This window comes from Pleurodeles waltl, chromosome 11 (genome assembly GCF_031143425.1).
Source record: "Pleurodeles waltl isolate 20211129_DDA chromosome 11, aPleWal1.hap1.20221129, whole genome shotgun sequence".
Classification (NCBI taxonomy): domain Eukaryota; kingdom Metazoa; phylum Chordata; class Amphibia; order Caudata; family Salamandridae; genus Pleurodeles; species Pleurodeles waltl.
In genome coordinates, this window is record NC_090450.1 from 507,021,803 (window position 1) to 507,035,511 (window position 13,709).

A 13,709-nucleotide genomic window follows, 5' to 3' on the forward strand; every position below is an offset into this window, starting at 1 on the left:
TGCTAACACTGCTCATACCAAGCAACCAAGGGAGGGAGAAGGGATTAATCCCTACGGTGCCTGGGACGAGACCACCTCGTCCTGCAGCAGGCCCAAGGGGTAAGCGCTAGAGGTCGTGTCCCGTTGCGCTGGAAGCACTTCTCTTCTGCTCTGGAGGATTGGCAGGAGAGACATCGGAAGAAAGAAAAGGCTTTTCCTTTCTTTCAATGTCATTCTGAGCATTTCTGCTGCCCGATTGTGATGCGATTGGGCAGCAGAAATGCCCACTAGACACCAAGGACTTTATTTTTTTTTTAAATTTCTATGAGGGGAGTGGCCCTTTGGCAAGGGTCGCTCCCTAGGGGTCCAAATAATTTTTAGGTAATTTCTGCCCCCGCCGGGGGCAGATCTGCCTATAATAATTAGGGGGGGCAGAAATGCCCACTAGACACCAGGGGATTTTTATGAATTGTTTTTTTATTTTATTTTATGTGCAGGGAGCGACCCCTTAGGCAAGGGTCGCTCCCTGGGGGGCCAAATAGTGCTTAGGCCATTTCTGCCCCCCCTGGGGGCATATTGGCCTAATATAATTAGGCCGATCTGCCCCCAGGGGGGGCAGAAATGCCCACTAGACACCAGGGATTTTTTTGGGGGGTGTTTCCTAATAAAGGGAGTGGCCCCTTGGGCAAGGGTTGCTCCCTAGGGGGCCATATTCTTTTTAGGCCCTTTCTGCCCCCAGGTGGGGCAGAAATGCCTACTAGACACCAGGGAATTTTTTTGTGTGTTTTCTAATAAAGGGAGCGGCCCCTTGGGCAAGGGTCGCTCCCTAGAGGGCCATATTATTTTTAGGCCATTTCTGCCCCCCTGGAGGCAGATTGGCCTAATATAATTTGTCAGATCTGCGTCCAGGGGGGGCAGAAACCTCTAGACACCTGGGATATCTATATATTTTTATTTACTTTATGTTTTTTTATGTATAGGGAGTGACCACTTAGGCAAGGGTCGCTCCCCTGGGGGGCAAATTATATTTAGGCCATTTCTGCCCCCCTTGGGGGCAGATCAGCCTATTTTTGTTAGGCCAATCTGTCTCCAAGGGGGGGCAGAAACCACTAGACACGAGGGATTGGTGTGTGTGTATGTGTGTGTTTTGTTTGCGGGGGTAGACCCCTTGGGCAAGGGTCCCTCCCCATGGGGACACATTACTGTTGGCCATATCTGCCCCCATTGGGGGCTGATTGGCCTATTTTTGGAAGGCCCATCTGCCCCCAAGGGGGCAGAAAGCTCACCAGAGACCGAGGAAGAATTTTGTTTTCAAAATAAGAGGGTGGGGATATGGCCATACCCCCACCCCAAATAAATAGGGCCAAAGTTGTTCTGCCCACCAGTGGGCAGATGGGGCAATTACCCCGATCCACACCCCGGGGGGCAGAAAGTCCACCAGATGCCGTGAAATAAAAAAAATAAAAAAAGTGGGGTGGTGACTACCAACCAATGTGGGCCTGGTTATGCCCTCACCCGAACTGAAGGGGCTAACAGTCATTCAGCTCTCCCCCGCACATTAAAACATCTTATCCCATGGCAAGCAAGAGAACATTAATTTTTTGGGTTTTTGTTTTACATTTGGGCCATGAGAGCTTGGTAACTCTCAAAATCGTCCCACTTGGAATGGTGAGGGCTGCACTTTTTTTTACTTTGGGACGCTGCCATGGAGAAAAATCCACAAGACCTAGACACATCTGAAAACTAAACATCTAGTTGATTCCAGGGTGGTGTGCTTCACGTGCACCCCGCACCAAGTCCTTACCCACAATGCCCTGCAAACCGGCACCTTTGCTGGAAAGCACACATTTTTCCCACATTTTTGTGATGGAACCTTCCGGAATCTGCAGGAATCCACAAAATTCCTACCACCCAGCATTGTCTCATCTATACCGATAAAGTTTCTGCTGCACTTGTCAGCCTAAAAATGTTTTGTTTCAAACTGCCCTTTTCGACCCACTTTGGTTTTCCCTCAATTTCAACTTGTTTTTGGCTCTTCCCTGTCACAAACACTTGGCCCACCTACACAAGTGAGGTATCATTTTTACCGGGAGACTAAGGGGAACATTGGGCGGTAGGAAATTTGTCCCGGTGCAGTGATCCCACACAGAAATGTGGGAAAAATGTGATTTTTTTGCTAAAATTGAGGTTTGCTGAAGATTTTGGGTAAGAAAACATTGGGGGATCCACGCAAGTCACACCTCATTTGAATCCCTCGGGTGTCTAGTTTTCAGAAATGTCTGGGTTTGGTAGGTTTCCCTAGATGGCTGCTGAGCCCAGGACCAAAAACGCAGGTGCCCCCGCAAAAACAGGTAGTTTTCTATTTGATAATTTTGATGTGTCCAGATAGTGTTTTGGGGCATTTCCTGTTGCGAGCAGAAGGCCTACCCACACAAGTGAGGTACCATTTTTATCGGGAGACTTGGGGGAACACTGGGTGGAAGGAAATTTGTGGCTCCTCTCAGATTCCAGAACTTTCTGTCACCGAAATGTGAGGAAAAGGTGTTTTTTAGCCACATTTTGAGGTTTGCAAAGGATTCTGGGTAACAGAACCTGGTGAGAGCCCCACAAGTCACCCCATCTTGGATTCCCCGAGGTGTCTAGTTTTAAAAAATGCACAGGTTTGGTAGGTTTCCCTAGGTAGCGGCTGAGCTAGAGGCCAAAATCCACAGGTAGGCACTTTGCAAAAAACACCTTTGTTTTCTTTGAGAAAATGTGATGTGTCCACTTTGTGTTTTGGGGCATTTCCTGTTGCGGGCACCAGGCCTACCCACACAAGTGAGGTACCATTTGTATAGGGATAATTGGGGGAACGCTGGTTGGAAGGAAATTTGTGGCTCCTCTCAGATTCCAGAACTTTCTATCACTGAAATGTGAGGAAAAAGTGTTTTTTTAGCCACATTTTGAGGTTTGCAAAGGATTCTGGGTAACAGAACCTGGTGAGAGCCACAGAAGTCACCCCGTCTTGGATTCCCCTAGGTCTCTAGTTTTCAAAAATACACAGGTTTGGTAGGTTTCCCTAGGTGCCGGCTGAGCTAGAGGCCAAAATCCACAGGTAGGCACTTTGCAAAAAACACCTCTGTTTTCTGTGGAAAAATGTGATGTGTCCACGTTGTGTTTTGGGGCATTTCCTGTCGCGGGCACTAGGCCTACCCACACAAGTGAGGTATCATTTTTATCAGGAGACTTATGGGAATGCTGGGTGGAAGGAAATTTGTGGCTCCTCTCAGATTCCAGAACTTTCTGTCACCAAAATGTGAGGAAAAAGTGTTTTTTTAGCCACATTTTGAGGTTTGCAAAGGATTCTGAGTAATGTGGTGAGAGCACCACAAGTCACCCCGTCTTGGATTCCCCTGGGTCTCTAGTTTTAAAAAATGCACAGGTTTGGTACGTTTCCCTAGGTGCCGGCTGAGCTAGAGGCCAAAATCCACAGGTAGGCAGTTTGCAAAAGACACTTCTGTTTTCTTTGGGAAAATTTGAGGGTGTCCACGTTGTGTTTTGGGGCACTTCCTGTCGCGGGCGCTAGGCCTACCCACACAAGTGAGGTACCATTTTTATCGGGAGACTTGGGGGAACATAAAACAAGTGTTATTGCCCCTTGTCTTTCTCTGCATTTTTTCCTTCCAAACATAAGACAGTGTGTAAAAAAGATGTCTATTTGAGAAATGCCCTGTAATTCACATGCTTGTATGGGCACCCCAGAATTCAGAGATGTGCAAATAACCACTGCTTCTCAACACCTTATCTTGTGCCCATTTTGGAAATACAAAGGTTTTCTTCATACCTATTTTTCACTCTTTATATTTCAGCAAATGAATTGCTGTATACCTGGTATAGAATGAAAACCCACTGCAAGGTGCAGCTCATTTATTTGCTCTGGGTATTAGGGTTCTTGATGAACCTACAAGCCCTATATATCCCCGCAACCAGAAGAGTCCAGCAGACGTAACAGTATATTGCTTTCAAATATCTGACATTGCAGGAAAAAGTTACAGGCTAAAACGTCAATTTCAATATTTTTTTATTTCAGTTGTTATTTTCTGTAGGAAACCCTTGTAGGATCTACACAAATTACCCATTGCTGAATTCAAAATGTTGTCTACTTTTCGGAAATGTTTAGGTTTCTGGGATCCAGCATTGGTTTCACACCCATTTCTGTTACTGACTGGAGGGAGGTTAAATGCACAAAAAATTGTAAAAATGGGGTATGTCCTAGTAAAATGCCAAAATTGTGTTGAAAAAATGGGTTTTCTGATTCAAGTTACTAAAAGCTGGGAAGCTGGTGATTTTAGCACTGCACACCCTTTGTTGATGCCAATTTCAGCCTTCACAACACAAGCCTTCTTCTGCAGCCTTTTTTTCAGTTTTTAAAAAAAAAACGAAATTTTTACTGTATTTTGGCTAATTTCTTGGTCTCCTTCAGGGGAACCCACAAAGTCTGGGTACATCTAGAATTCCTGGGATGCTGGAAAAAAAGGACGCAAATTCGGCGTGGGTAGCTTATGTGGACAAAAGGTTATGAGGGCCTAAGCGCGCCCTGCCCCAAATAGCCAAAAAAGGCCTGCCACCTGAGGGGGAAAAGGCCTGGCAGCGAAGGGGTTAACAAAGCTGTGTGGCTTCCTTACCCTGATCAGAGTGAGGGTCCCTGCTTGGAAAGGGTGCAAACCACTGCCAACCAGAGAACCCTTTTCTAACAAAAATCAAATAAGGATTCTGCAAATCACAGTTGAATATTATGTATCAAACCTGTTGACCATTGCGAAACAATTAGTGACATAATAGCTGGGCCTGATCATGAGGTGGGTGGAAAAGGAAAATCACCTAATTACAGACTCATGAATACCTATATTTAAACAAAGAAAAAATATTGTGCCCCATCATTACACGGGCTTGCCCAGTGGCGTTGGAACAATTTTCAGGTTCAGAGTGCAGGTGTGGCCATCAGTGTTACATCACAATATAGGGATTGTGAAAAATTCAAGCATTGCATCACACAAAGTACAAGTATAACAAATGACCCATGCCTATTGAGCAGGAGGGAGGTCAGGGTGTGGTATGTAGCCGGTGGTGCGTTTGGAGCACACTGTTGTAAAGATATTACTAAAACATGGTGTGGTGGCATGCTGCTATTTACAGATGACAAATTTGCTGCTGAGAAGGCCACAAAATTAGAACTGCCATGCAGCTTACAGCAAGTATTTTTCATTTTCACACCAGTAAGTAACAGGTCTTGATTTTGTTTTGATCCCGCTAAACTTTTTGTTTCTATCACACATTAGAATTACAAAAAGTGCTTAAGGTGTGCTTTAGTAACTGCTGATACATTTTTTAATATCTGTACAGTTTATTTGCAGGGATTTGGATTGTGGTCTTTCCTTTCACACTCCATGTACCCCAGCAAGATTGTCAGATAGTTCACTTTACAAAATAACTTCACTAACTTTGCAGTCAGGGAAAGAAAAGTAAACATCAATCTCCATGTTAAAAGAGTAAGAGGCAATTTGACAGAAGACATATCCTGACATTTGACCTCTGCTTTTGATTGTACATTAACAGTGACAAAATAAAACAAAATCTAAATACATTTTTATTCCTCATTCACCTTCCAAATTCAGTATGGTCATTTTGGGAGTGCTGCAGCACCCCACGCCTCTACTTCCATGGCCAATGGGTTTGGCTCACTCATGCACCATGCTTTTAATAAGCATTTATATAAGTCAGCCCAGGCTTACTGGGGTTACAAGGTGTTATCACACATGTTTAGGTGCTCTCTGTGCCCATTCCTCATTCAGTAAGGGTGGCATATGCAATAGAATGCCAGAATCCATTGAGGGACCAGACTGCACTACAATAAAGATGGGAGTAGTAGGAAAGAGACTGAAAGAGGGGAGGCAACGAAATATGGAGGAAACATGGGTGGGTTAGTGACAGTGGGTAAGGTTCCAAGGCCTGCTCCTCTTAGGGGCAGGGAAATGTGGGGTGAAAAATGATATTAGCAGAACATAGGCTGAGTGCTTCCCAAGATACAATGAGATTACCTTTCTCTTAATGCTTCCAAAGTAAAACCAATAATCTGAAAAATGTAAATTCATTCCTGAGGATATTAATGTGACAAGCAAGAGGGAGCTGAATGCATGCCAAGTTGGTATTACCTTCAGAGCTTCTACTCTGTGCTCAGTCAAGAGGTTTGGAAGAAGACGCCCTCCAACTCTTTTTCGCCATCGCTCGAGAAACATGCATCCCTTGATTACACTTTATTTAGTTTTTTGGGGAGATCGGGTCTGCCACAACATTGGGACACTACTTCCTATCTGGTCCCTGTTGCTCATGTTCTATAGTAATGTTTATACTTCTATGATGTCTCGCCTGCGTATTGCCATTAGTCCAGGTGATGATTCCCTCCTCTTTCATTCTCTCTCTAGGACATTGCTGCACCTGGGTTACCATCAAACTCTGTATACACTTCTTTTCTCGCCCACCTGTTATGACTTCTGCTTGTTGGTTTAAAGTTACCTCTGCTCAGATATTGGCACACATCTTGCCTGCTGGTAACCACGTCATGCTAAAGTGATTATCCCTAAGGTGGCATCTCAAGCCATATAGCAGTGACTTTTTGCAGCTAACTGTGAAACATTCACCTCAGTTCTGTTCAAAAGGTATAAGACATGTCCTCTCTTCAACTTCATACAGTGTAGTGTGATGGTCTCCAGAAGCTCAGAATGGAGTGACTTCATTATTTAGTTTGCCACTTAGCAGTGTATTTCCTGTTCACGTAGTAGCCGGCTGTGTTTTCCCACATTTCAGTATTCCTCTTAGTCCATGATTGTCATGATACTCTTACTCAATTAAGTGTCTTTAAGTCATGTCAAGGGGGGTGGATTAGGCAGATTGCATCCCCCTATGATCCTGTTAGGATTATTAAAGCTATGTGGGATTTAGATCTCCTCTGGGCCAAATGAAGTCCTGTTCCATGAGCTCTTTGTTCATGCCCTGTGACGATTATGCCTGCAAGCTTCCTCCAATTAAATCTTATGGCAGCAATCTTAATTACTGGCAGTCACTCTGCCATGTGCTTCAACAGTTGGGGGGAAGGCAGAATGCCTGCTCAATAGTAGCTGTGGTGCCTCAGAAGTGCCTTTGGCTCAAAAATGAAGTTGGAAACCTACTTCTCCCTGCTTGCTGCTTCTGACCAAGTAAAACTGAAGAAGTAGTCTTAAAATCTCCTTTAGAACCTAGTTGCCCAGGTGTCTGATCCCATCTGAGAGCTCAAGGAGAACTTGTCTGTCGTGGTCAGCACCTGCCCACACCCCTAGTGGTTGCTGTTTTTAGGTTAATTGCTGTGTTGAACACACCTTTGAGTATAGTAGCTGCCCAAGCATCAAGGCTGGTTGCCCCTGGGGTACCATGGCAGGGCCAGTTCATCAGTCCTTGACACAGACTTGTATAAATTAACATTATATAGTTAGGAGCTCTTCAGTTCCTGTATATGTAGGTGATTGTGTGCCTTTGTCCTTGCAGACACTTCCTTCTTCGGTGACTAATTGTTATAAATGGTTTGCTTCTTCCTTCTCTCTACCTTTTTTTCCTGTCAGTATAAGACTGAACTGGTTCTGATGAACAGCTTTGTTTGCCCTTGTTGTTCAACTGGTCCTCAATATCTTAGTAATATATTTGCCAAAAATGATCTCTGTCAATAATTCTTCAACCACTTGTTTGGCATAACACACCTCTCTATACCTATTCTAGATAAAAGTTAAAATCAAGAATAAGAATAAGATACTCATTTTAAGTTTCAGATGGTATAAATTGTACCTCATAAATCCTCTTTACTTGTTCATTCACTTTAGAACCCCAAGTGTGTACGAGCAAGTTTGTGTGTGTGTGTGTGTGTGTGTGTATGTGTGTGTGTGTGTGAGCGAAGGAGAGGGAATGATAGAGAAAGAGCATCTGTACTTGAAGGAAGATACTCTGTGAAGGGAGGATGAGGAAAACTCTGGCAATATTATTCCTGGATCACTGTCTTCAGCTGCTCTCTGATTCCCTGCCTGGAATAATATCAGAGTATATGAGTGAGAGTAATTGTCGAATAGGTTCTGCTAGTTGAGAGCCTGTCTCTAGAATTAAGGTCTCATTCCAAAACCCTTAGAGTAGAAGCTAGTCAAGCTAAAGGAGGGGCCTCTTGCTGAGAAACAAATACAAACTGTACTGGCCTACAGGAATTGCAACCTGGCCATTTGTATTCACAAGGACATTAGACTTACTGGAGGCTCCAATTTATCAGTCACACTACATGTGTGACAAATGGCCAAAAAAGTAGAGCCAGCACTAGCCAGAGCTGAAGTTAGAGTAGAGTCACCATATTGTGGGCCAGTAGGAGCCAGAGAGAAAGTGTATAAGATTGGTGCATGATCAGCCAGGTGCTGAGGAGAGCAGTGGCTGGATCCAGAGCTGTGATCCACTTCTGAGCCTCACTGACTTGCGTCTGTGTGTGTGTGCATGCATGTGTACTCATATGTGTGTGTCTGCATCTGTGTTGGGCATTATATTTCTCCCTGGTGGCCAGTGCTGCTCCCTAAAAGCTATGCCTCATGTCAAGGATCACCACAAGTATATGTTAGAACTCATCAAATTGGGTTCACCTCTGTCACAATTGTGTCTATTTCTGGCACAGTAGCAACTCTGACATAATAATTGTCGTCCTTGACTTATTTTGGCATGCTTAGTCTATTTGTGAATATTGGCAGAGATCACTGACATTGTGTGAGCATACCTGACCAGATTTTGACCACCCATGACATATTGATGGCCGCCACTGGCTGAATAATGGCCATGACTTATGTTCTGTGAACATCATGTCTTTTATAGTGTCCAGTCTCGGCAAAGTGATGCCTTTGATATAATGGTAAGCATTACTGGCACATTACAGGCATCCTTGGCATTATAGTGACAATTCATGGCATGTGAATGTAAAGCCTGAACATTTGAAGCAGACTCCGTCCATGTGAAGCATTTGTACATTTGAGTACATGATGAAAGTGACGTGCTGATATTTGGGAACTGCATAGTTACCAAAAATGAAAAATGATGTTTTCAAGGCAAAATTATGTTTCTTTCAGAAAAGAAGTTTGGAAAATTGGGTTTGTTTCCCCCAAATGGAAGTTATTTGAATGACAAATTATTATTTTCAAAAAATTGTACACTGATAAAGATAAAATGGTTGCATTTTCAAAGCATAGTTAAAGTTGGTAGTCGAAAATGAATCCAGACTACATTGGTGGGGTCGTGTTGTTGTGCTCGTTTGTGCCAGAAACTTTTGAGTGGTTACTAGTGTATTGATAACTGAAGTGGTCAAAATTGTGCAGTACTAAAATATGTTACTAGCGTGGGATGTTATTCCTTAGGTAGAAGTAGATCTCATTATAGAAAACGTTTGAGGACCCTGGTCTAGACCATAAAGGATTCCAGGGCTGACTGCCAAAGGACTGGGAGCAGCTAGTGGGCCTATCCCATGAGGGTCTCTGTATTGCGTGCCCATTCTTGCGACGCGTGTTCAGGCACACAGGCTGGGAAGAAATGGCTAGATCCAGAACTGAACATTTCTTAAGCAGGTACAAAGTGAGCTACCAAGCCAGTGGGCATGATCAGGGATCTGGGGCCAGATGTAGGTAGATTCCAATTTGCAACTTGCAAATTGCGAGTCAGAGCGACTCGCAATTTGCGAGTCGCAAATTGGAATGTAGGATGGTGTCCCTGACACCATCTGCGACTCGCAAGGGGGTCACAAAGGCCCACCTCATTAATATTAATGAGGTGGGTCGCAATTTGCGACCCCCTTGCGAGTGGCGGCCCTCACAGGGATGGTGGCCTGCTGCGGACAGCAGACCACCATATCTGTGACTGCTTTTTAATAAAGCAGTTTTTTGTTGTTGTAATGCAGCCCGTTTTCCTCAAAGGGAATCGAGATGCATTACAAAAACGAAATATTTAACGTTTTTGTTGCTCTGAAAAATTGTTTGCGGTTCCATTCACAAAGGGGAAGGGGTCCCATGGGGACCCCTTCCCTTTTGCGAATGGATTACCACCCATTTCAAATGAGTGCAGACTGCGATTGCTTTGCGACCGCGTTCGCGGTCACAAAGCAATCTGGCATTTCACTGCGACTCGCAATTAGGAAGGGGACTCCCCTTCCTAATTGCGACTCGCAAACCATTTTTGAGATTCGGTAACCATGTTACCGAATCGCAAAAGGGGTTTTGCGCATTGCAAAGTGCAGTTTGCACCTTGCAAACAGCGAAATTTGCTGTTTGCGACGTGCAAACTGTTTCTTACATCTGGCCCCTGGTTATCTAAGTTATTCGCAATCGAAGGTGAGCAGAACCTGGGGCCAGATGCAGGAAACGATTAGCGAGTCGCAAATGGCAAAAATTGCCGTTTCAGAATCGCAAATAGGAAGGGGTGTTCGCAAATGGTATCGCAGTTACCATCCACTTCAAGTGGATGGTAACCCACTCGCAAATTGGAAGGGGTCCCCATGGGGACCGCTACCTGCCCTGAAAAATTACCGAAACTAAAGGTTTCAGGTTTTTTTTTAAGTGCAGTTCGTTTTCCTTTAAGGAAAACGGGCTACACTTTAAAAAAAAAACTGCTTTATTGATAAAGCTGTCACAAACATGGAGGTCTGCTGACGACAGCAGGCCTCCATGTTTGCGAGTGCCTAGACTCGCTATGGGGCGGCAATTTGCGACCCACCTCATTAATATTAATGAGGTGGGTCATTGCCACCCCATAGCGACTCGCATAGCGACTTGGCATTTTCCTACATCTGGCCCCTGGTCTCAAATATGAATCCACAGCCATTTCCACACCCCTCTCATTTTCCAAATAGTAACTTGAAGCCTAGGTCGTCACTTAGTTGGACCCAAAAGGATACAATTGTAAATGACTTCACACCTGTTTGCATGACGTGGTTACCGTTTTACCACTTCACGTTTGCAGAGTTATCACTCCAAAGTAGGAAACCGTTAAGTTTTACCCCCCCCGAGGAAGGAGTTGCCTCTGCCCGCGGTGGAGAGGAGATGAATTGCTATTGGGTGAGTCGCTCGGGTATGGTATAATTTATTATATGTCCCCATGGGAGGGAGCTGTGCCTTGCTCTCAGGAGAGCTGAGGTTGTTGAAGGAAATATTTGCCCAGCTTCAATAGGGGCATTTATATGAAAGAAACCTAGAGCATGGCCCCGAGTCATCCTTATGTGTATCTTTAACTAGAAAGGTACACATGGAGGGTTTCCTGGATCCACAAACAGGATGGGAGCATTGGGGTGTTTATTGGTGGTCTTTCTTACTGTCCATAAAGTACACTTCGCTCATGCTGTCGAGGCTTTTTGCGCAGCTCAATACGGTAAAGGTTAGGGCTAAACGCCCATAAGTAGGAGTGTCACCTGAGACAGGCGCTAAGTGCACAGGTGGGGAAAACGTGTTGCAAATTGAAAACGAAATACAGAACCCTGAGAATCATCAAGTTAAAACATTTACTACACAGTGTAATGTTTGCAGTGTGAACACAACCCACATTTTTGATGAATCTGTGGAATGATAAATTGCTTGAATACCTATTTGCCATCCACCCAGTAATCAAAATTCAGGGGTGAAAAATATATTCGGCCCTACAAAGATATAACGAATTTTACAAATAAAAGCGGTGTGTTTGTTTAGCTGATTGCATTGAGACAACACAATCACTGATTCTGAACCATGCTCACCTAAGTTTCTACCTCACACTATGGATTCCCCTTTCCGAAAGCAATTTCAGTAGAAAAAAACAGAACGCATACCGTGTTCCGAAGTTCAAACAATAATAAAAAAAAATCATAAAAAAATAGAAATGAAACTAATGTGCACACTCACTTTATTCCACCGTACAATGGGTCATAAAATTGCTTCGTTATCATTCCCGCATACCAGGAAATGGCAACCAGGGATGAGAGACCTGTAGGAAACAATGATCACACGTCAGGAAAATATTGCTTACACTATTGTTTTAGCCAAGCCAGACAAGCATTTAATTTATTTGGTACAGAAAAACTGTACAAGGGTAACACATTACTTTTTTACATTTGATAAAGATCGGACACTTGGCCATTAACAACAGAGGCAAATGGCTTTGAGACCCATGAAATACATTCCTGAGCACAATGGGCTGATGGTGATAATATTTCTCATGGCATGATCTGTCACAGTGCACTGTTACAGAGAAATATTCAATTTCAAATTAACTAATAAAAATGGACAGGTATGGTGGTCATCCACAGACCCAATCCAGTCTTGAAAATGTATGTATATGCCACAATATTCAAATAAAGGTGAGTCCACCCGAAAGGAAAGGGGAAGGGATGTGAAGAGTACTGTGTTTTAGGCAGCTTGGCCTTTTTAAACTGCTGTTTTTTTTAGCCGTGACTGTTTGAAATTTCCCTCCTAGTTTGTGGCAAAAGACTGCATAAAGTCCCCCCCTCTTTTTAAGTAAACATGCTACATACACCTCGGTGGCTAACCATAGTGTGTTTAGGAGACTGCTTTATCTGTTTCTGTGATTAAAGTTATGTTTAGAAACTGGCTGCATCACCTGTTTTTGCCTTGAAAAAAAAGTACCTGAAAGGTAGACTCTGCTATCTTTGAAGTGTGGATTCAGCCTGTCTGTGCCCAAGGAGGTTCTGAATAGAGCAGCATCTCACTCCTCCCTCCCCACAGGGGCATGGGCTTCAGTTGACTTGGCCATTATATAAGTTTCTATTGGTTGTTGCATATGTTGTTGTGATTGGTTGTTGAGCTTAGTATTTCTATTGGCTTATCAATTTGGGCTGGGGTTGTGACTGGTACTAGGGTTGAGATTCCTATTGGTTCATGCTTTTAGGGTTGGGGTTGTGATTGATACTAGGGTTGAGATTCTTATTGATTCATGCTTTTAGGTTTGGGGTTGTCAGGGCTAGGGCTATGATTGGTGAATAGGGTTGGGTCTGGGGTTTAGGGTTACAAATCTGATTGGTTAGGGTTAGGACTAGGGTTCTACTGGCCAATAGGGCTATTTAAGCCTAGGCTCAGGGTGTCTCAGCCTGGGCGTCGAGGCTAAGGGCAGGGAGGACAAGGGCATTTGCCTGTTTGGGCCGGGTTGGGCCTAGGGCCAGAAATGCTGCCTAATTTCCCATTTACCAGAAAGGACCTTACTCCCTACACATCCATCAAAATAGAAACATATTATCAGCAAAAACATCCAACTCATGCATCTCAAACTGACCTCATACAGATTGCAATGTCTCATCAACCAACACAAAACTCATACACCTCTACACATATCCACCACACCTACAATAGGAAAACACCTTCATTCTCACAGCAAACACTACTCTGTCAACTCCCACTAACACAACCTGCCATTGCCCACACAACACAAAAACACATTATACATTACTTCCAGCCATTCTGTTCATACAAGCCAACAGCAATATCCTCTGTTTGTTCATGTCAGACTCCCTTTTATCATGACAATACCTAAATCCAGCCTTCCAAAACACAATCTACAAACACCCTCCCTCTCTCTTCACCAATTACACACAACCATACCACACTCAAACTCCACTCCACCACACATATTACCTCTTCCAGTGATCAAAACTAACGCAAACCCCCCTGACCCAC

At 44.0% G+C, this 13,709-nt stretch overlaps 1 protein-coding gene across 2 annotated transcripts in view; it reads right to left on the reverse strand.

The window, feature by feature from the left end:
• LOC138265823 (claudin-10-like) overlaps positions 1 to 13,709 on the reverse strand; it is a 154,009-nt gene that overhangs the window by 36,728 nt on the left and 103,572 nt on the right. For both annotated transcript variants that reach the window (XM_069213894.1, XM_069213895.1), the window contains one exon: positions 11,925 to 12,006. In XM_069213894.1, the coding sequence (XP_069069995.1) occupies positions 11,925 to 12,006 (82 nt within the window). The remainder of the gene's footprint in view (positions 1 to 11,924; positions 12,007 to 13,709) is intronic.